General features: G+C 33.8%; 3 protein-coding genes across 5 annotated transcripts in view; all 3 read right to left on the bottom strand.

Annotated features, from left to right (window-relative positions):
* LOC145315714 (speckle-type POZ protein-like) overlaps positions 1-3,091 on the bottom strand; it is a 44,759-nt gene extending 41,668 nt beyond the window's left edge. The window contains exons 1-2 of the mRNA XM_080155743.1: positions 2,702-3,091; positions 1,624-1,860 (exon numbers count right to left, since the gene is read on the bottom strand). The gene's annotated coding sequence lies outside the window, so the exon portion shown is untranslated. The remainder of the gene's footprint in view (positions 1-1,623; positions 1,861-2,701) is intronic.
* Positions 3,092-3,368: 277 nt separating this feature from the next.
* LOC145315709 (uncharacterized) lies at positions 3,369-11,830 on the bottom strand. Of its 2 annotated transcripts, XM_080155738.1 has the most exons (12): positions 11,759-11,830; positions 10,993-11,040; positions 10,733-10,811; positions 10,346-10,444; positions 9,465-9,664; positions 8,051-8,629; positions 7,580-7,697; positions 7,149-7,240; positions 6,657-6,932; positions 4,962-5,964; positions 4,381-4,507; positions 3,369-3,515 (listed from the first exon to the last, which is right to left on the bottom strand). In XM_080155738.1, the coding sequence occupies exons 2-12, from the start codon at positions 11,013-11,015 to the stop codon at positions 3,466-3,468; spliced, it is 2,646 nt and encodes an 881-aa protein (XP_080011864.1). In that variant the 5' UTR covers positions 11,016-11,040; positions 11,759-11,830; the 3' UTR covers positions 3,369-3,465. The 2 variants fall into 2 exon arrangements, with proteins under 2 accessions (XP_080011864.1, XP_080011865.1); XM_080155739.1 differs by lacking the exon at positions 11,759-11,830 and having other exon boundaries at positions 10,733-10,808; positions 10,929-11,024.
* LOC145315710 (uncharacterized) lies at positions 11,827-19,909 on the bottom strand. 2 transcript variants are annotated; one of them, XM_080155741.1, is made up of 5 exons: positions 15,866-15,977; positions 15,207-15,297; positions 14,680-14,792; positions 13,348-13,493; positions 11,827-12,925 (listed from the first exon to the last, which is right to left on the bottom strand). In XM_080155741.1, the coding sequence occupies exons 2-5, from the start codon at positions 15,268-15,270 to the stop codon at positions 12,769-12,771; spliced, it is 480 nt and encodes a 159-aa protein (XP_080011867.1). In that variant the 5' UTR covers positions 15,271-15,297; positions 15,866-15,977; the 3' UTR covers positions 11,827-12,768. The 2 variants fall into 2 exon arrangements, with proteins under 2 accessions (XP_080011867.1, XP_080011866.1); XM_080155740.1 differs by lacking the exons at positions 11,827-12,925; positions 13,348-13,493 and adding exons at positions 17,556-18,075; positions 19,818-19,909.
* Positions 19,910-21,534: the final 1,625 nt, after the last annotated feature.

Raw genomic sequence — 21,534 nt, 5'->3', positions numbered from 1 at the left:
TTTTTTTAATATGTGTTTCTGAATAACCATCTAAAGCAATAAATCTATTGATTTTAGCAAACGGAAACTTGTATAATGGGTATATTAGCCATAAACTCAGAGACTTAAAGGGATAAGCTATATAAAATTCTAAAAAATCCCCAAAGTTATTACACCTACAAATAAAAAAACGTTATTATAAAACTTTGGGGACTAGAGTAATGAGCAGCCTAATGTTCCCTCCCTGTATGATGAAGAATGAAGAAAATCCTTCCTCCATGGGAACTGTTTAAAAAATGTATTGCCTTTCAATGAAATTGGTTACTTTGACATCCCATGCGATTAAAAACTGCAGCATCTTTTATTTACTTTTTTTATTCGGGAAATGTTTAGGTATTAATTAAAATTTTCAACAACGAGGCAGTATCAAAAGGCTACTTTTTCTAATAAAATGAAATATACTTTTTCAGATTACAACAGGGAGGGATTAGTCAATGCCGAAAAAATATCCCATCTTATCATAAGAAAGTACCAACTACGTAAAGACAAATTAGACGATTTTTTTGGGGGGGAAGAATTTACATTCCATTGTCTCCTCCCTGAAGCAATAAGCAAAAAAAACGACAAATTTTAAGTTTTCTTTATTTAAAGTAAAGAGGGCTAATTTGCAGCTCTTCTCTATTTCAATATTCGTCTGTTTTTTTTTTAAATTTACTTTACTGAATGTTGTCATTTTAGTTTAGTTATGTAAGGTTAAGTAATGGTTAAGCAGTTTCCTACAGGGTTGGAAATAAAGACCTGTAGGATTGGAGATCCCCGCAGGGTCCAGAAAAGGGAGGTTAGGGTGTGTTAAGTTAAGGTTAGGTTTGCCCGCAGTGTTAGGAGGTTTGGATTAAGGAATGCAGGGACTTACTCTCCCCCCCTCCTCCCTTGAGGTTTGGTGATTACGTGTGTGAAAGAATTTTTGAAATAAGTTAAGAAACAAGAAAGTTAAAAAAAATGTGGGGAGAGGGGGAAATACCTCCCACCCCCCTCCCTCTTTCTCCGGGGGTTGGTGATGTCATGTGTGAAAGAATTTTTTTAATTGGTTAAGAAACAAAAAATGAAAAAATTTAGGGGGGTGAGGTCGCCCCCCTCTTCCCCCATCAACCCCACTCGATACCTCCCAACCCTGGGTTTAGTGAAAGAATTTTTGAAATCCGTTCATAAACAAAGAAGTTAGGTTTTGCTAACTGGTTTTGCTCCAGTTGAATTTAAATTTCATATTAATATAAGTAAGAGATTGGGTGAATTTTTGCATTCAATAAAACTTAAACTTTACTAAGTTTATGATTATTTATAAACAATACTTTCTTATCTTTAACATCTTTATTACCGTTACATATCAGATTTGTAAAATGGCTCCTAAACACCAAAAATCTTTGAAAAAAATCGCCTTTGAAGAAATTATTTAGCTCCCAAAATTCTGGGATTATATATGTAAATTTGCTTATAATCTTTACTATAATACATATGAGATTCGATATTGGGAGCCAGAAAAAAATAGGAGCCGACTCGCGGATTTTGTATGTAAGTATTTCTTTAGTATTAAGCTTCCTTCATTCACGTAATTATACCACAGATTAACAAGAAAATTTTTCATACTTTTAAAAGTTCATTTGTATTGGTCTGACAGTCTCATTTATTGGGCCGCGCTTTAATGGATGTTGTCAAGTCTTGTCTGTAGATTGGGTTGTTATTGAAAAAGAAAATCATCGAGCAAAACAATCCAGACTATTTATCATCACTTTAACACATTTTAAAATCTGAAAATAAAAAAATATTCTTACTTTTAAATATTAAAAACTGTATTTGGATAACATTTGTTCAAGGGTGTATATTCTGCATGGGATGGGGGGGAAGGGTGAAATAAAAAAGGGGGGGGGGGGTTTAATGCAACCATCTCGTAATCAGTGAGCAAATGACACTTAGAATTCGAATTTCGATCTGAACTTTTGCATGAGTAATCCTTGGTAGGTCTATTTTCCCTAAATCGAACAAAAAGTTGGAAAAGTAACGGCTAGCGGCTCAGCCGTTCAGCCGTTTTTTGCCTATTTTCAGGGTAAATCCATCATCAATTACGTAGGAATCAACTTTTTAAAACATATTTTTGGTTTAATTCATGTTAAATGATAGCAATAACCAATTTTAAAACTTCTAGTACCAACAGCTACCGTCTAGAACCGTTTGATAGCGTTTTGGAGTAGAAAAGAGTATTATGTTGAGAGAGGTTTCGTGACTAATTTGCAATATAGATATCAAACAAATGGCAAAACAGATGAGCCGCCAGCCGTTAGCCGTTACTTTTCCAACTTTTTGTTCGATTTAGGGAAAATATATCTACCAAGGATTACTCATGCAAAATTATAGATGGAAATTCGAATTCTAAGTGCCATTTGCTCACTGATTACGAGATGGTTGCATTAAAAACCCCCCCCCTTAAGTGTACTGAAAACATCAGCTGATACTATTAATCAGAAAAATTTTCAAAATCAGATCAAAAACAAAAAATATGGGGAAATATTTGAAAAATCAGCAAAAAGCTACATATCCTCTCATTTACAGACACAATTTTTTTTTAAATGTTGGGAAATTTAAATTTTCACTGGAGAGGCAAAAAAATCCCTAAAATATTGCCGCAGTGGAAAAAAAATAATATTGTGCAGAATACATTAATACACACCCATGCATTTGTTGAAAATTTGCATACATACTTTTACATAGCTTTAAATATTTTACTTTTCTGGCTTTAATTAATGTGCGAGATTTTAAACATAATGACAAAAATGTGTACAAAAAAATAAAACTGGTTTGAAATATTATATTATATAACCTAAAAAATCAACAAATTTTAATCATACGGAAAGGAAAGTATAAAATTTAAGAAAGAGATGCCATAGAGTCTAGCACTTTAGAGCAGGAAGGAATCTAATAATGTTTTAATATGTATCAAGATAAGTTAAATTCCATATTAAATGAGTTAGAGAATTAGTTTTTGGGGTGAGTGAATTTTGCCCCCCTCCCAAACCTGGCCCATGGCAAAAAAAGGAACCACAGTAAGCAATCATCTTATACATAAAAGAACAAACATTGAAATAAATATTTATACTGATCAATTAATTTTTAAAAAATTTATAATCTATTTCTTTTATGGTGAGAAAGAGGGTCATTTTTTTGCGTATTTTCCGTAATGTTGTGTGTTAGCATTTAGTCAAATGCCCTTACTTAGTCATACTATTCTTAATTATGAACATTTCATATCAATGCATACATTTGGTCAAAAGAAGAACAGTTTGACTAAATAAGCGCATTTGACTAAACGCTAACATACAACGCGGAAAACTAAACGCGAAAAGATAACCCTATTTCACACATCTTTCACTTTAATGATGGAACTAAGTCTTATGCGTTTAGACTTTATAATAGTGTTTGACTATGATTCCATTTTCAATTGTTTGCTTTTTTTTTATTCTCCAACGCTTGATTCATCATCATCTACAAAATATTTACATTTTTCAAACATTTTTTTAGGACATTAAAATTCCTTTTTTGGTGAAAAAAAATGTTGGAAGTATAGTTGCAAGAATCAGGGTTCAAAGGAATAAGACAATAAGCGTTAAATTGTTGTACATCCCCAATGATGATACAAAAAATTACCCCTCCTGTAGACTACTTAGTTGTTGAAACGTTTGGACACTCAAGTTAATGAACCAACCAATTAAATTTAATAATAGTCTTCAAAGTTGTTAAGCCAATGAATAGGAAAGCGTTCTCATATTGGGGACTAGTGTAACAAACAGCCCAATGTCCCCTACCTCCCTGATTAGGTGTACTGTGCCCATGTGCCCTAAATAATAAAGCTACCAATGCCAGGAAGGAAATATTTTTAGAAGATTCAATTAGAGTATTTTGTCTCTTTCTGGCTTTAAATGAAAATAAAAATACTAAGCTTTCCCTCAAAATGACTTGTTAGGCAAAGAAACCCCCGCCCCCTGAAAATATTGTTTGGTAAGGGGATATAGTTTTTTGTTTGATTTTTATTACTTTAGGTTAGGTTAGTTTACATTGGATACTTGGTAGCCCTGCAAGTTGAGGACACTGTGGGTAAAGGCCACACAGGGATTAAATATATTTTAAAATAGGGTGGGTTCACTGCTCCATAGGCAATTAGAATGAAAGCAAATTATAACTTTCTTTTTTTCTTAGGTATATTTCATCTAAATATTTCAGTTTTTTAATTTATGAGAGATTTACAAAGTTACCTATGTAGTACAGCACAAGTTTAGTTATTTAGACATTGCTGCGCTACTTTTAAACGAAATTATCAAATTTTACGTCATTAGTGAAAACATGTATATTCCTGTAGAATTCTTCTTTTTTCTTGTCTGGCCCCCAGCACATCAATATCCTCCTTCTTTAGGTCCAGTGGTAAGTTAGCCAAATCTTTATTAATTTCTAATGAACTAGTGGAGACACTTTTATAATCAGCCTAAAATAAAAAAAAGGAACCCATGAATCAAGAACTCAATCTGATAAGTAAATATCACAATTTTCAGCCAAAAAAACATTAATACTGTATTAAGCACTAGCGGCTATGCCCCTAGAGGCCACTTACCATTAGATTAGGAGACTAGAGTTTTTAAATCCATAAACCCCATTCAAATAATAAGGAACCATTTTTTTAAGTAGTAGAAAAATAAAAATTTTTCTTTTAAAACCTTTCCAGAAATAACGATGATAGGAGAATAGGGTTACTGTTTTAGGAATCATCATGTTAAGTTTGAAATTGATAGGACAATTCTAACATGCTTAATATAACTAACAAAGCTATTCATTATGAACGGACTTACGTTGTGATCCTAATTATATGTAGCTTCGCTTTAAAAAGAACAATTCAAAAATAGTATTTGTTATATTTTTAACTTTTATTTTAATTTGTCCACCTGTATGAAATCAACAGGAAATGTTTGGTCTCTTACAGTTTGAATATTAGTGTCAGAATCATCTGCTGGGATCTTAATATCTCTATTATTATCATCATGCTGCCCACGGTCATCATCCGTGTGAATACCACTGTCACCACTATTCTTTCTATCCTTCTTACTATCATCATCTGTTGCAGCAATTACACTGTCACTGATTTTCTCTTCAGCTTTGTCACCACTATTATCTGTCCTGCCATCCGCAACAGTGCTTTGTTCTTCTATTTTATCAAGTTCGTGAAAAGACCATTTGCTGACATTTTTCATTAGAATGTCGACATTATTAACATATTCTTCATCCTTTTCACTGACAATTGAGTCCAATGCTGGTTCCCCTTCTTTACTTTTGTGATTGAAATCCTGATTAGAATCAAAAACAATTCCACGCTTGATTTTTTGAAGTTCTTCCTCTAATTTATGAATTTTATCATGATATAGGGCTTTGATTTTTAGGATTTCGTTGTCATTTTCTTGTTCAATAGCAGTCAAGCTCTGTGAGAATTCCTCCTCCATATTCTCTCTTATTGTTGTAGACTCAACAAGTAAAGTGTTCTTCATTTTTAACTCAACTTCAAGGTCAGTGATTCTTTTCTTTAAGGCACTAGGAGAAGATTCCTCACTTTCTTCATTGTTATCATTTTCTGGTGGTGAGAACATGTCAACTTTACCACAAGCATTCATTTCAGCCTTCAACTTTTCAATCTCAGTCCGTTGGCACTTAATAAGAATCTTTTGTTCCTGAAATTTGTTGTTCAAGTTTTTCAGATTTTGCTCACTCTCCAAGTAGTTGGTATGAAGAGATCCAAGATCAAGCAAGATGTGTTTATTGTTTTCTTGTAGGCTGCAAATTTGATTTGATTTTTCTTGAATTTCAGTGGTTAGTGCGGCAATGGTGTTATCCTTGGCTTGGCATTCGGTTTCCAACTCAACTAGCTTCAACAGTTTGGCAGCAATATCGTTCTTCCTAAAATAATTTAAGTCAATTGATAATGGATATATGTGGATGTATTGACATTATAATGTGGTAATAATAAATCCATTATCATAACAGGACTGACAATGAAAAATAAAAGAATCTAGAACCCAGGGCAGGTATAAATTTAAAAAAACAGAAGATATTTCTAAGTAGCGAAGACATGAATACTAAAACCAGGGCAGTAAATGAATGTAGACTATATGTAATTGTACATGTATATTATGACAGTGGAAAAATTGTCTCTACTTTGTTTATTAACATGAAAATCATTTATTGGTCAGTTTGTTTAACTGAGGAGAGGGAGTGGAGTGGAGGGGATGAAGTAGAGGGGGTGCATTGGTGACGGTGTCGTTATTATAAACAAATATGAGTTTTACTTTATTGTGTTCAAAAGAGTGAAACAGTAAAATTTTTTTGGGGGCAGGGGGGTTAACTCCCTCCCAAAAATAGCTTAAAACCTTCTCAGGACTTATAAGAAGCTTCACTGTAAAAAAGAACCTTATCGCTTCAGCGGTTAGTGAGATCCTTCAGGACAGACAAAAAATGCTTACTACTTTATATAATAGGAAATGAGAATCTGGTATAAGGTCCAAGTTATAATAAATCTATTGGTCAGCAAGAATAAAAACAAGGATGACAACAGTTAGACGTAGCGAAGCGAAGAAAAAATAATAAAATACCTGTTTAAATCCGTGTTTACACAAGTTGTATCTCCAGTTAGAATTTTCTTAGCATTATTTGTATCAACATTATTCTTCCATTTCAGTTTGTCAACCAACAATTTTAATTTATCATTATCTTCTTGCAGTTTGCCATTTTTAGCAACAATTTTATCAATTTTCCCTAACAAATTCAAATTGTTTTCAGAAATCTGATTGTTAGCCGCCTCAAGGAGTTGAATCTGCTTCTTATTTTCATTAAGTTTCTTGGCCATAGTTGAGATGTTCCTCTTTCCTGTTTCAATAGATATAGTATACACACGTGGATATCATGACAGGGGGAAAGATGTCGTCAATTTAGGTTGCTAAGAGGGACATTTGTTCATACAGTAGGAGAGGAGGGGATGGGATAAAGGGGATGGATGGGGGGTATCGTTACTTTAGCCTGCTGCAAGTATAATTAGAAAAAACGAAAATCTGGTTTTATATCTAAGTAATAATATATCAATTCCTTTTTCAAATTTAAACTTCAATTGCGTGTTTTCTTCTTTGTTTTCTCTCTGGATTCTCAGCAAGTTGGTTAGATTCTCTTTTTGATTATCAGCCTGTCATTATCAGAATAAAGAGATTGTTTACATTGTTTTTAAGGGAAGCAACATTCAAGTTTTGCAATTGTTAGGTTTGTTTGAGCAAGGGATAGGTAAATTAGTGCGAAATAGCAGTTTAAACTGGGTTTAAGGAAAATACTTTATTAAATAAGATAACAACATATTAGCGAGATCTTTGCTTGTAAGAAACAAAAACCTTGACTAGTTTTTATCAACTAAAATCAAATCTTTATATTAAAACTGTACAAACTGAGCTTATATGGACTTGTTTTGATGCCCCCCCCCCCCACCCTGCCCATTCATTTAAAAAGGATATTTAATAATCTCTTTGTTTACCTTAGATTTAACTTTTTTTAGTTCAATATCTTTGTTATCCAGCAAGTCATGCAACTTCTTAATTTCATTCTTCAATTTCTCATTGTCGTCGTCCAAATATTGTGAAGATGAAATATTTCTGAGAAAAGTTCCATAGTTCCATAAAGGGCCTTTCCAGTAAAGTATTGTATAACAGACAAATTTACAAAAATATAAAAATAAAAATCATAAAGTAATACCTTTTCTGTTAGCTCGGTCCTTCAGCCCCCGGGACTAACAAACTTGTTTTAATCTTACTTACAATTTATCATTTAAATATTCACCAAAAAAATCGTGCAAATGGTTCAATCTAATATACGTATAATTGGAATTATAAAGTAGCATGCCATGCATGATATAAACCTATTTTCTTTCAAATATTCTTTTTGTTTTAATAAAGAAAATACAAATAGGATCAGTAGTTTTATATTTAAGAGCCTTTCATGGAACTACCTCTTTGCAGGAGTAATAGATCTATCCTTTGTATATTGACGTCCTGCTGAATCTGATGTTAACTTGAGTCTTAAATCTCTCTGAGGACTTCTTGACCTAACTCTGTCAAAATACACTTCTCTTGACATTGATCTGTTTCTACTTTGATCTCTTGATTTTGAGCTATGGCTGTTATCATCATCATGCACCAGATGAGGGGAGAAATGTCCCTTCTTTGGATACTCATTTGGAGATGGGTGCTTTGTATCGAAATAGACAGATCTTTCATCCTCATGTGCATCATTTGACCTGTCTTTGGAATAATCCATTGGCGGGGCTACAGTTTGCAAACATGATTTACTTTTAATGAAATGATCAGAAAGTTTGGTACACCTGTAATCATACAAAGATCTTCTTGGTGGTGATGTTGACCTTTTCCTTGGATAATATCTTGGCGGAGACAGTGGCTTCTTGTCTGCATCAATATCATCATTATTGGCAGGGATTGATTTTCTGTGATAATAACCAGCTTTATTCTGTCTTGTGTCAACTCTTGGTGTTTGGGGCCTACTGTCATCCCTCGGTGTGTTGGATCGGATCCTTGATCACAAAATGTATCACTTTGACTTTAAGGAAGCCTGCACAAAATACACTGCTCTAACTGCTGAATTACTGCCACAAGTAGACCTAATACCATAAATTTGAAGCCACCAGCTTAACAGTTAAAATATTAGTTTCCATATTTGGCCGTTAGGATTTAATTCTTAGTCTCATAACTTAAACCAATTTTTTTCTGATTGATTTTTGCTAAGAAAAGTGGTGTTTTAATTTTAAAAATATAATTAGTTTTTGGCATAATAACTTTGTGCCAAAATTATGCTAATAATTTTGCTTCTAGCGGGTGAAATCTAATATTGAAATTTATGATATGGGGCTGGAACATTTTAAAAGATTTTTAACACCCAAAAATATCTTTCTAAGATGTTTATAACTTTTTGATATTAGAGATAGAGGCTTCAAATTTGGGATATTGGGTCTACTTGAGGCAGCTTTTCAGCAGTCAGAGTTCCGATAAGAAGCAAGACAGGCAACTCTAACTGATTATAGACTCTGGGAAAACCATATAAAAAGAAATATTGCCTTGCTAAATATATTAAGTGCTAACTCTTCCTAAAGTTATATATTAATAGGCATCTCAAAAGACAAGACAATTGACGATAAATTGATGTTAACCTCCAATGATAATGATAAATAAAATGAATACTCCTCTATATTAGCTCTAAATTTTAATTAGATTTATTCGTTTGAAAGCTTGGGGTAACAGTGTAATTTATATAGTCCAATGACCCCTTTCTCCCTGTATATTACCAACTAACTTTTTAAATAGGATAGGAGAGCTACACATAAGAGAATTATTAAAGTAATGCATTTATGCCTTGAATATGAATAACTTGGTGTTCTAGACCTACGATTCTTGTAACTATCTCTGATTGTGGAGCGAGACCTTGCAATTCGAGATCTGCTTCTACTTCTAGTATATCTGCTGTGTTTAGGAGGAGACATGGTATTCCTCAAAGGGGATGGAGAAGTAGATATTGATCTTTCTTTTTTCTTCTTTTTCTTCCTCTTTTTTACCTTAAATAAAACAAGGATGACAACATCCATAAGTAGCAAAGCACAAAATATATTATGAAATAGACTAACAGACAAATGGTGATTTATAGAGCATATAATCTCTTATCATAACATGACAACAAAAGGTTAATGTCTTTGAAAGTTGTAAAAAAAGCAGCTTAAAAGCAGTCAGACTACCATAGATTTTTTATACCTTATTATGGTGCATAATGAAGGACGGACGGAGAGACAAAGTGAATTATAGAGTATATTTGCTACTAAAAATATCAAAATTAATTTGTTTGGGCAGAAAGGCATCTAAAGAAAAACTATTATGCCTTTAACTTTAACCACAGACTTAATTACTTAGGTAGGCATTTCTTTAAAAGATTTATTTTTTTCCCCATGCTGCAAAATATTTCATTTCACCCCCCCCCCCCCCACCCTAGTTTTTTCCCCCAAAGAGGGAGAAAAAATGGAAAAATGTTCTCAGTACTCTTTTTTGATTCTTTTTCTCCCTCACACGTATTTTTCTCGTTTTCCCAAGAAGGGGGGAAAATGGAAAAAAATGTATTCAGTACTGTTAATTTTTTCATTTTTACCCCTCCTACATATCTTTTATTCTCCCCCACCCCCTCTTTAGCAGGGTATCCCATGCAGAATATAAGCACCTGAAAATCCCTAAATATGTCTACTTCCTACCTTCTTTTCACAGAGAAACTGAATTTCTTCATCACTTTTGTCGTCATCATCATCAGCAAAGTCCTTGTGCTTGTCTAGCGGCTCAATTCTCTTTGCCCACTGAAATATATCAATCATATTATGTAAAGTAGTAAAGTTTTTTCTGAAGCTAAATATCTCAGAGAAGGGTAGTCCGAATTAATTCTACTTTTCAGGGAAACTTTATCAATGTCTTTGGGTGGTTTTAAGCTATTTTCCTGACCTCCTTCGCCCCCCCTTAGCATAAAGGAGCAGATAGTTTTTATATAAAACAACATCTATATGTAGCATAGTACAAACATAATTGTGGATTGACAAACGGGAGAAGAAAATTATAAAGCAGATTTTTGGTTATCATAAAAAAATCACCTTAATTTTAAATTTAAGATTCTGAAGTTCAGCGTCTAATTTCTCGTCCAATTTAGATTTTTTAGATTGACGGCTTCTAAATAAGAATGTGTATTTTTTCTCAAAAAGGCATAAAATAATCCCAGTATTATTAGCCTAGTCCTTCGGCCCCACGGGGCTAACACAACTAGAAATACTATTTTATTTTTTTATTTACCATACAAATCAGAGGAACGCTTCTTTATAATCTCTCATTCATATTTAGAAAAAAAACATTCCTACTCTCAAGATAAGAATCGTCCATGATTCTAAGAAATCTTCGAGCGATCCTAAAACAGAATGATGTTTAATTTTAATTTTCTGAAATCGAAGCTTTTCAATAATTATGGTCAGTAGGTACGTCTGTTCTTCCGTCAGTAACGGAAAGTTCTTATTCTTAACGTTAAATTAGACATATTAGAACTGTCCTATCGATTTTAAACTTGGTGATTCCTATAGCAGTTATGCACAATTAAGAAAGAAATTGTAGCAGTTTTGCAACAAATTTACATACAATTTTATTTAGACTTACATTATGATTTATATTCTGTGTATTTTAAGTTAAGTTCTGACAATCTACAAGTGTTAATTTTTGTTTGTCCATTGACCACCCCTGTACACCTTTTTTGAGTGATTCTTTTTGCATATTCTTATATAAAAGGGATCTGAGGGAGGGGACATAGTTCTAGTCCCCAAAGTTTTACAATAACGTTTTCATATTCAGTGGCTAAATAATTTTTGGGACTTAAAATTGAATTTTGGTTCATGAAGTTGAGTGTCCAAACGTTTCATCCACTAATTGTAATCTACAGAAGGTTTCTTTTATGTATCATGATTGGGGATGTACATCAATTCATCAGCAATTGTCTTATCCCTTTAGATTCCTGCAAAGACGATCAAAAGTTGAATATTCTTAAAAATTATGATAAATACCAATAAGATTTAATCAAAATTAAAAAGAAATTTTAGGCCAACAAATAAAAGAACGTGTTGATAAAATCTGTTAACCTTTAAATTTAGAATTGTAGCACTTTTTTTTGGCCAAGCTCTGGTCAAGATTATCTTTTTTTAGGCAATTCTGAAAAAAATAATACACTGATATCCTTTGACTAGGTTAGAATTTTCATAATTTGTACAACAAAACAAAAATACATGATTTTTAAAAAACATAGGTATTAAAACAATATTTACATGAAAATCTCGTGAAAAAAAAAGTTAAAAATCGTTGAAAAATGTTTTAAATTATTACAAAAATTACAGGTATAATATTTTACTTAACAACTTTAATACACATAATCATGGCGTAAAAATTGGTTATTTTATCTGTAACTGTAATTATACAAAAAAAAACAAGCTTTAATAATTAAAAAATACAAATATGTACAAAAAAAAAAACAAAGTATGGGTATAGTCCCTTTCGTGGTAACGCCTCTTTAGGGGCTTTTTATAGGTTATTTTAGGTTAGGTTAGGTTAAATTAGGTGATTGCCCCACAGGGTTAGAGCCCCCCGCTAGAAATAGGAGAAAAGCTACTGTAAAAATACGAAGAAACGCCCCTAAGAGGTGGCGTTGTCACTAAGAGACTCTACCCCAAAGATTTTTTTTCTACAAAAAAAATATCAAATAATAATAGTTTATGATTTCAGATTCCAAAAAATATTCTTAAGGGTGAGAATGTTTAGGTGTGGTAGATAAAGTACTAAAACCACATTCATATGATAAACGGGTGAGGCTGTAATGTTCTACTTTTACTTAAACACTTAATTGAGATTTTAATAAAATCTTAGAATTAAATTAAAGTTCGAAATTGATTTTCAAAAATGAAAGAAACTAAAGTTCCTGTCTTTAAAGCTAGAATAATCCAGAGAGGGATTTTGAATCACAAGAAAAACTTTTAGCCTTCACTGTCAGTTAATACACTTATTACTGAGATGCTTCTAAATGTAGATTCAAAATGTTATACTGTCAAACGCTGAAAAAAACTTTAGTTTTTAATTGGCAGAAAAGTTGGAAATATGCTTAGGCAATGCAGCAATCATTGCCCGGGATATAAACTCTGCGACGACCAAATCCACCCCCAAAGCGACCAAATCCACCACCAAAGTTTCGAAATCCACCTCCAAAGTTTCCGACCCGGCTGTGCGCACCTGTGTTCTTGTTCATTCTGCATCTTGTGCTGAAATTTAAACATTTTAATCAGAAAATTATCTTTCTTTGAATGGCCGTGTCGGGCGGTCTGTAATGGCCGAGGGGAGGGGGGGTGGAATTGGCAAAGGAAATCTTCACAAATAATTTCAGCCGTCTCTCTTGTTGAGTCATGGGACTATTTTGTCTACCTGTAATTATTGAGACACCTGCCAAAAGTATAAGACAATGGCCGATAAATTGATGTATATCCCCAATGATAATACACAAAAATACCCATTCTGTAGATTACAATTTAGACGTTTAGACACTCAACTTAATAATCAAACAAATCAAAATTCATTAAAAGTCCTCAATATTGTTAAAACAACGAATAAGAAAACATTATTGTGAATCTTTGGGGATTACTGTAATAAACAGTCCAATGTCCCCTCCCTCCCTTATTTTGTCTACCTGTGATGATTGAGACACTTGCCAAATGCCGGACATCCTCTGCAGTGATTATGTTTCTCTCCATTGTCGAGGACAGGGTTACCAGTGCACAGCTTCGTCACAAATGCCCGCCCAACCTCGCACTTGTCCGTCTCATCGTCGTGTTTCTAACAAGTACAAGGATGACAACAATTTAAACTTGAATTTAGTAAAGTGCATATTTTTTTCCTGTTCAATGGTTTAAACTATAAAAATAGGGCATATATTTGAAAGATTTTCAATTTTCTATTATTGAGTTTTAAAAATATCAAGACAAATTGGATTCCTGTGATATATACATTAAGATATATAAGTTTTCCGGAATTTTAATGTAGGGAGGAGATTTGAAATCTGCATCAAATTTTAAGGATTTTTTTTTATAAAATTCGTTTTTTGTATAATTCTTTATCTAAAAGCGGAAATACATATTAAGTTAATTAATTTTGACCAATAGGATAGGTGGATTTTAAACTACCTGCGCTCTAATTGGTTGAATGATGTACGACATCCAATCAGAGCGCTGATTTTTTAAATCCACCAATCACGGATGCCAAAATTAATTAACTTAATTTGTATTTCCGCTTTTAGATAAAGAATTATAGAAAAAACGAATTTTATAAAAAATCCTTAAAATTTGATGCAGATTTCAAATCTCCTCCCTACATTAAAATTCCGGAAAACTTATATCTCCTAATATACATTGATGCAATTTAAATAGCTGGCTAATTTCCACAAAAAAAAAACAGCATGACGACTAATTTAGTGATGTATAAGAGGGGTGGGGGGAAGTTTTGACACATTTATGTAAACAGTGAGTATAGGCTTTATCTTGGGACTGAGAGGATAGGTTATTAGGGATAAAATCATTCTTACATGATAAACTTTCCCAAGTTTCAGATTTCTTAGATAGGCCTCCAGGTTTAGGAGCTGGAGGCTTTCAGATTCAGGAGCTGTAGGACTCTAGGTGGTCCTTGGACGGGTAAAAATCAAAACCAAAATTAAAAAAAAAATTTGAAGAGTCAAAGGTCATTTTATAAAACAAAATATGCATGTTTTTAAATGTTATTTACATATTTGAAGAAAAAAGATGCATATTTTGTTTAGTAAGTTGACCTCTAGCTCTTCAAAAAAAATTATTTTTATTTTTAACTTGTCCAGAGACCAACTGAAGGCCTGCAGCTCCTGAACCTGGAGGCATATCCAAAAAATCTTAAAACCCCCTCTTGTTTGTCATTCATTGTTATACAAAATTATATGTGTATTCTATTATATGGTATACTTATCTCTTATTTTGAAATGCACTTAGTAACATACCTGACAGAATACAGTAGCTGTGTCCAGAGCACCCATGCCAGGTGTATCAGGCTGGTACAGTAACATCCTGAGTGTCACCAGGAACCTGTGACCGTTGGCACAGTGGTTCTTTCCTGCAATTTAAGAAAGAACAGGTAATTTTCTACAAAAAAAACAACTACCCGGTGATATGTAGAAGAGATAATAACAGTAAACTGTAAAATAGTAAAAATTTTCCAACAAATAGATAAATCAAAGCACAATAACTTTTTCAAGTGGGCGCGAATGAACATGACTTATGATCACGTTTTTACTACAAGCTAGACGGAAGGATGTTTGTTAGGAAGGCAATAAATGACCCAATAAATAATTGTCTAATAATTTTGTCCAGTAGGGCTTCGAAACCGATTAATATCTACTTCATTAGAACAGGTTCTCAGCAATACTGAAAAATCATTTATAGCATCATATTACAGACAATTTCTATATTAATTTCTGGGGAAAGCTGTCAGTATCTATAAAACGATGCGATAAATAACTATCCATACCTGGCCAGTCAAACAGAACTGTATCCAGTGTGGCACCCTCGGGCAGGATCAATGTGCCGTGCATCAGGGCGCTCAGCAGACACTTAGACACCTTGTCACATAAGGAAAATAATATAGGATTGACCAATGATCCAGGGACCTAAAGGGATAAGAAAATGGTCGATAAATTGATTTAATTCCCAATGTTGATACACAAAATTACACCTTCTGTGGATTACAATCAGTGGTTAAAAAGTTTGAAAACTCAACTTAATAATCCAACCAATCAAAGTTCAATAAAATTCCCCAAAGTTGTTATGCAAACTAATAAGAAACGTTATTTTAAATCTTTGGTGACCAGTGAAATAAAAAGTCCAATGTCCCCTCCCCCCATGACAATGACCACAACCCTTCCCCTTTTAAAAACCGCCGCATTTCGATAACTGCAGTTTTTTCAAAAACGTTGAGTTAAGTTAAACGTTAAGTGATTTACTCGACTGCTATTTAATATATTTTTGCTGAAATTTAATAAGTGGTAGGAGGGGAATCAAAATTACCTAAAACCATCCCAAAAATATTCATAAAAATAAAATAGCCTAAAACCATCAGGGAACCTCACTTAGTAGTTATCGAAATTTAAAGCTACAGACAACGTTTCAACATTATTATTTTCTCTGTGCCTTATCACAATCTTTGACTCCAAAGGTTGCCAGCTTTTCCGTGACTTGCGCTTGCAGCTGATGTAGCCGTGGTACCGTTTACCACTTCTATTGTAGCAGTCATTGTTCGGACCTTCAAAAAAAAAAGATTATAAGCTTCAGTAGCGCAGCATTAATAGATAACAATATATGGGAAAAAATCCGGGTATAGTCACTTTCGTTGCAACGCCTCTTTAGGGGCGTTTCGTCGTATTTTCACTAGGGATGGCAATCTGTATCCGAAATCCGCCCAATTTTGGAATCCGAATCCGGAATCCGTTTTTTAATAGCGGATTCCGAATTCTTATTTGGTAGGCTAAAATTAGCTTGAGTTTTTTCTTTCAACTCCTCCTCTTTGAAGGCAAAGATTTTCATCATTATATATAACTAGCGGCTACGCCCCTAGAGGCCTCTAGGGGCATTTGAGGAGGAGATAGTTGAATTTAATAATTCAATTTTCTTATTTTAGATTTTAAAAGAAAAAGTAAAAAAAAATTTTACGTTTGACGTTTGTTTTTCGTTGAACTCTCTTTCTAAAATTGAGAAATTTAAAAAAAATTTAATTTCTCTAGGGAGGGTGGTGGTACCCTTCCCCAAAATAGTTATAAACCTTCCCGGGACATATGAGAATCTACCCTGTTAAGGAGAACCCGATCAGTTGAGCGGTTAGCGAGATCCTTCGCTACAAACAAACAGACAAACAAACAGACAGACAGACAGACATCGTTCTACTTTGTATTATAGATATCTTTTAAAATCTGGTTCGATTCTCGGAAGTGAATAATAGAGGACACCAAGAACATTGATTTTTAGGACATATGTAGCACTTAATTTTTAAAAAAATTATAAAAATCCTTTTAAAATATTGCTAGAATCCGGAATCCGAATCCGGAATCCGCCAAAAATAAGAATCCGGAATCCGCAAGAATCCGCTACTTTTTTTGACGGATTCTTTAAGAATCCGGAATCCGAATTCGGCCCAAAAATTCGACGGATTGCCATCACTAATTTTCACAGTAGCTTTTCTCCTACTTCTAGCCCATGCGGGGGGTTCTAACCTAACCTAAAATAACATATGTATTAAGAGCTACTTTGAAAATACGATGAAACGCCCTTTAAGAGGCATTGTTTAAGGGGACTAAACCAAAAAAATCCTAATGTAAAAGTTACAGGATCTGCGTCTGTTTATTTGTACCAAAGGATCTCTGTAACCGCTGAACTGAAATCGTCCTCTTTTACAGAGTATCTTCTTTAAGGTCCTGTTAAGTAATAGAGGGGAGGTACCACCACCCTCCCAAGAGAAATCACAAAAAAAAACTAGCGGTCTTTTTGACATTTTTTGGTAAACAGCTGATCTTCACATAGATTGAAAAGTAAATATTTTATTTGCGCTAGAGGCCTCTTGGGGCGTAGCCGCTAGTATCTAATATTTATCATCCTGTATTTAATTGATTTGATGACAAGACGATTTTACTTTTTTTCAGACTTCTATAAAAACATTGAATAGTAAATGCGCCCATACTCAATATTTGTCTATGTAAGTTAGTTTGTCTTACGGTTAATGAAAAGTAAAACCCACAACATATTGAGTTTTAGTTCAGACAACTGCCGAGAGAATAACCCAGCCTTCAGGTTAAGCTTTTTTACTTTGGCTGATTAAACTTTGCATTACCTTGAATACAGAATGGAACACAGTCCTTTGGTTTACGTCCACCCATGAAGGCGAGCTTCTTCTTGTTACGAACAGCACTCGTCATAGACTTCGGGGCCGCGGCTTTTTTAGTCGCCATTTTCTTCTGCGGCTTTCCTTTAGCTTGGGCCGCAACAGCTTTAGTGCTTGTACTGGCAGCTGCATATTCATCTACGTTGATAGGCTCATCTGTGACAACTTTAGCCATTTTACTGCCACTTGCTGATTTAGTATTCTGATTGCCCAGCTTTCTCTTTGAGTTGCTTGTTCCAGCTACTGCTGACTGGACAACAGCATCAGTTGCTTTTGCTGGAGCATTTTTAATGTCACCATTTCCACCAGAAATGTTTGCTTGGCTTACGCCAGGATTTTCATTTTCTTTGGCCTTGTTGCGCTGTCTAGCACTTCTCCTTGTTGTCATGGGAGTTATGACAGCATCAGCATTGTTGTCTTTCTCAACAAGTACCTCTTTGACCTCATCACTGGTCTGTTTATTTGAGTCCTTAAAGTTAATAAAAAAAAGATTAAGACCAAATAAAGAAAAGCATTTTTACATAGAGCACTAGAAGATAAGCATTAACATCATATTTTTATTAGCAACAATTTTTTTTTTTTTTTGGGGGGGGGGGGGGAACATTGAATAAATATATTAAAAACATAATCTTTCGGGGAAACACTAAAATTTTTTGGGGTCTGCAAAAATGTTTCTAATTCTAACAAACATTGATAAAAAAATCGGCTGCGAATTTTTTTACCCTTGTTTAACATTATCAATATTTTTTTTTTAGTGTAAACTTTACCTCAATTAAGTTCATTTTAATAATGCAGCTTCCCTATAATTAGGGTAAAGAGCTAATTAATAATAACACGTGATTATTTTATCCTTATAATAAAGTAACAGGATGTCTGTCTGTTTTATATAATCAGGGATCTTATGGAATAAGACAATAGACGATAAATATACCCCTTCTGTATTATTGGTTAGAAAGTTAGTACACTAACAGTAATTAAACCAACCAAAATATAAAAAAAGATCAAAGGATAAATAATCAGATATAAGTGAAAATATGAGAAAAATTCGTGCAAGAAAAAAAAGGGGGGGGGGTTTAATGCAACCATCTCGTAATCAATGTATAAATGGCACTTAGAATTCGAATTTCGATCTGAAATTTTGCATGAGGAACCCTTGGTAGGTCTATTTTCCCTAAATCGATTAAAAAGTTGGAAAAGTAACGGCTATCGGCTGCCGGCTCAGACGTTTAGCTGTTTTGGGGCTTTTTTTTAGGGCAAAATTATCGATAAAAAAAAAACAATAAACTTTTTAAAAAGGGGGGAGGCGGATGTGCCACTTTTTGAAACCAAAACTAAAAGTCAAAGGAACTGAACTAAAAAAAGAGTTACAGGTCTGAGAGTTTGCATGGCAGTTGCTGTATAGGGTTACAATATGGAACAGTGAAGAAACGGCGGCGCATCCGTTGAGAACCGAGAACCGAGAAATTGCAAAAAAAAAAATTCGGCGGTTTTCGGCGGTTGCGCCGCCATTTCTTCACAGTTCCATATTGAACCTCTATAAAGCAACTGCCATGCAAAATCTCAGACCTGTAACTCTTTTTTTAGTTGAGTTCCTTTGTTGACTTTTAGTTTTGGTTTCAAAAAGTGGCACATCCGCCTCACCCCTTTCTAGTACCAGCTGTTTAACAGCTAGAATCGACTAAAAAAGGCTGGTAGGAGCTATATAATACCAAGAGTATCATTTTTAGACCGAATAATTTAAAACTATCATTGAAAAAGTTGATTCCTCCGTAATTTTTGATGGATATGCCATGAAAATAGCCAAAAACCGGCTTTCTCTAACTTTTTATTTGATTTAGGGAAAATAGACCTACCAAGGGTTCCTCATGCAAAATTTCAGATTGAAAGTCGAATTCTAAGTGCCATTTATACATTGATTACGAGATGGTTGCATTAAACCCCCCCCCCCCTTAATTTACAGGACTTATAATCATAACTATAAGTAAAGACAATTGATAGATCATTACTTGGATGTTATACCAGATTTTTATGTACTCTGATAAATTGATGCTCGCAGAAATATAGATAACCATATATACCCTCTCTTCTCCCCTCCTATTGGACGAACGAACTGACCAATAAATGAGGTCCACAACTGATGCAAAATGCACCAATCATTAAACTGACGGACCGACTCAAAATGTACAAAAGCTACGCTCATAAACTCATTACCTTTGATTGAAAATAGCTTCTTATATCTTTGTGGACCATCTTATCGCCGCGGCGAGCACCGGTGTTCAGATTAGATTTTGCTGCAGACATTTTCGTCTGAAAAAAATAACATTATATTAGAGGAGTTTACTTTAGCGAAGCTACTTTATAATTTACTTTGTATGTACGTCCGTCCCTAACGCTATGGGGGAAATATGATTCATAACATATAAAAAATAACTATGTATTTAAATATTTTCAGTTTGGCCGCCAATCAGCTAATCGCAGCCGCAAAACCGGCGGCGGCTAATATCAAAATTTATATTGATTCCATGTCATATAACGACCTTGCTAAGTTGGTTTAAAGTAGGGTTGGGCCGGATATCCGGTCATTTTCAATATCCAGCCGGATACTAAAACTATCCGGTTACATGATATCCGGCTGATTTTTTACGCCAGGTATCCGGTAATTTGCCGGATATCGAACGTTGGCCAGATATCCGACCAGAACCGGATATCCGGCATTAGAAATCAGCTGGATATCCGGAATCCGGCCAAAAAAGTATCCGGCCAAACCCTAGGGTAAAGCGGGGCGATCTCGGTTTTGAGGTGAAGTCGGTATTTTTTTGACCACCTTCATTAAATGACATTTTTCTCCATGTTCTAATCAACTGACAGAAAAAAACATAAAATCAAATTTGTTCCTTATTAAATTGCCTACAAAAAAATATAAAATGAAATTTTTGTGAGATGAATTTTTAGGGTACTTATTTGGTCTTAAAGTCGGACGACAAAAATTTTTTTTTTCGATTTTTTTGCTTCGGTCGGAAAAACGGTAAGTTGGACAAAAACTGGTATGAGCTAGAGCTTAGACGTCTTCAGGGGACTTATTAAGAATCTAATAGGCTATCCATTTCCGTTTAAAACTTTAAAAAAGCTTGTATAGTTTTTTCTTAAATCGACTAAAAGTGAAGCGGGGCGAATTCGGTTTTTTCACTTTTTATACTAACTTTTTCAATTTTATATAAAAAAGTGAAATTTTCGAGAAAAAAAGTCAAATTTCTCGTACTTATTTTTAAAAATTTATTTTTTTTTGTAGAAAAAATTGTCCAATCTTCATAATTTTTTTTGTGAATGCTCTTTATTACATTTAGCAACTTTAACCTTTGGGGCATGCTGTAATTAAATCACTATGTCATAGGTTTTTTGAAGCTGGAAAATCGACCACAGATTTTGCCAAACTTTTCTCTTTTTTTCAACTTGATTTTTTTAGGAAATTTTGCTAATAGAACTAATTTTTTTTTGGCCAAATCTATTCAAAATTGCCTGAATTTTAAGGATCAGGCCTTTAAAGTCATAAAAAGTTATTTTTTCTAGTAGTATTTTTATGTTTTTTATCAAAAAAATTTTCGAAAAAAAAGTAAAATTTCGCGTACTTCGGAAAAATTATTTTTTTTGGTAGAAAAAATTGACCTATCTTAATAAAATTTTTTGTGCATACTCTTTATTACATTTAGCAACTTTTACCTTTTGGGCATGCTGTAATAAAATCAATACGTCATCGATTTTTTGAAGCTTGAAAATGCCCTACCGACTTCGCCTCAAGGCGGGGCGAAGACGGTGCCGTTTTAGAGATCAATTTTGACAAACTTCCCAATGTCCTAGGTTTACGTCCCTTTAGGACCTGATCGACTTTTCCGAGATCTTTCTACTGGTCTTGGTCCCATTTAAAAAAAAT

This window comes from Acartia tonsa, chromosome 4 (assembly GCF_053477335.1).
Source record: "Acartia tonsa isolate MP-2025a chromosome 4, ASM5347733v1, whole genome shotgun sequence".
NCBI classification, from domain to species: Eukaryota; Metazoa; Arthropoda; class Copepoda; order Calanoida; family Acartiidae; genus Acartia; species Acartia tonsa.
This window is presented reverse-complemented; position numbering and strand designations above follow the sequence as displayed.

Bases quoted from the DNA above. Each gene is read 5' to 3' on its own strand.
- LOC145315709 (XM_080155738.1), bottom strand. From the start codon at position 11,015: ATGGACGATTCTTATCTTGAGAG. The intron at 10,812-10,992 runs TAGGAATGTTTT...CACATTCTTATT, and splicing joins GACGATTCTTATCTTGAGAG to TAGAAGCCGTCAATCTAAAA. The intron at 3,516-4,380 runs AGGAATATACAT...TAAATATTTTGT, and splicing joins AGAAAAAAGAAGAATTCTAC to AGATGATGATGAATCAAGCG.
- LOC145315710 (XM_080155740.1), bottom strand. From the start codon at position 19,907: ATGTCTGCAGCAAAATCTAATCTGAACACCGGTGCTCGCCGCGGCGAT. The intron at 18,076-19,817 runs GTAATGAGTTTA...ATTAACTTTAAG, and splicing joins GAAGCTATTTTCAATCAAAG to GACTCAAATAAACAGACCAG. The intron at 15,978-17,555 runs GTAATGCAAAGT...TTTTTTTTGAAG, and splicing joins TGTTCCATTCTGTATTCAAG to GTCCGAACAATGACTGCTAC.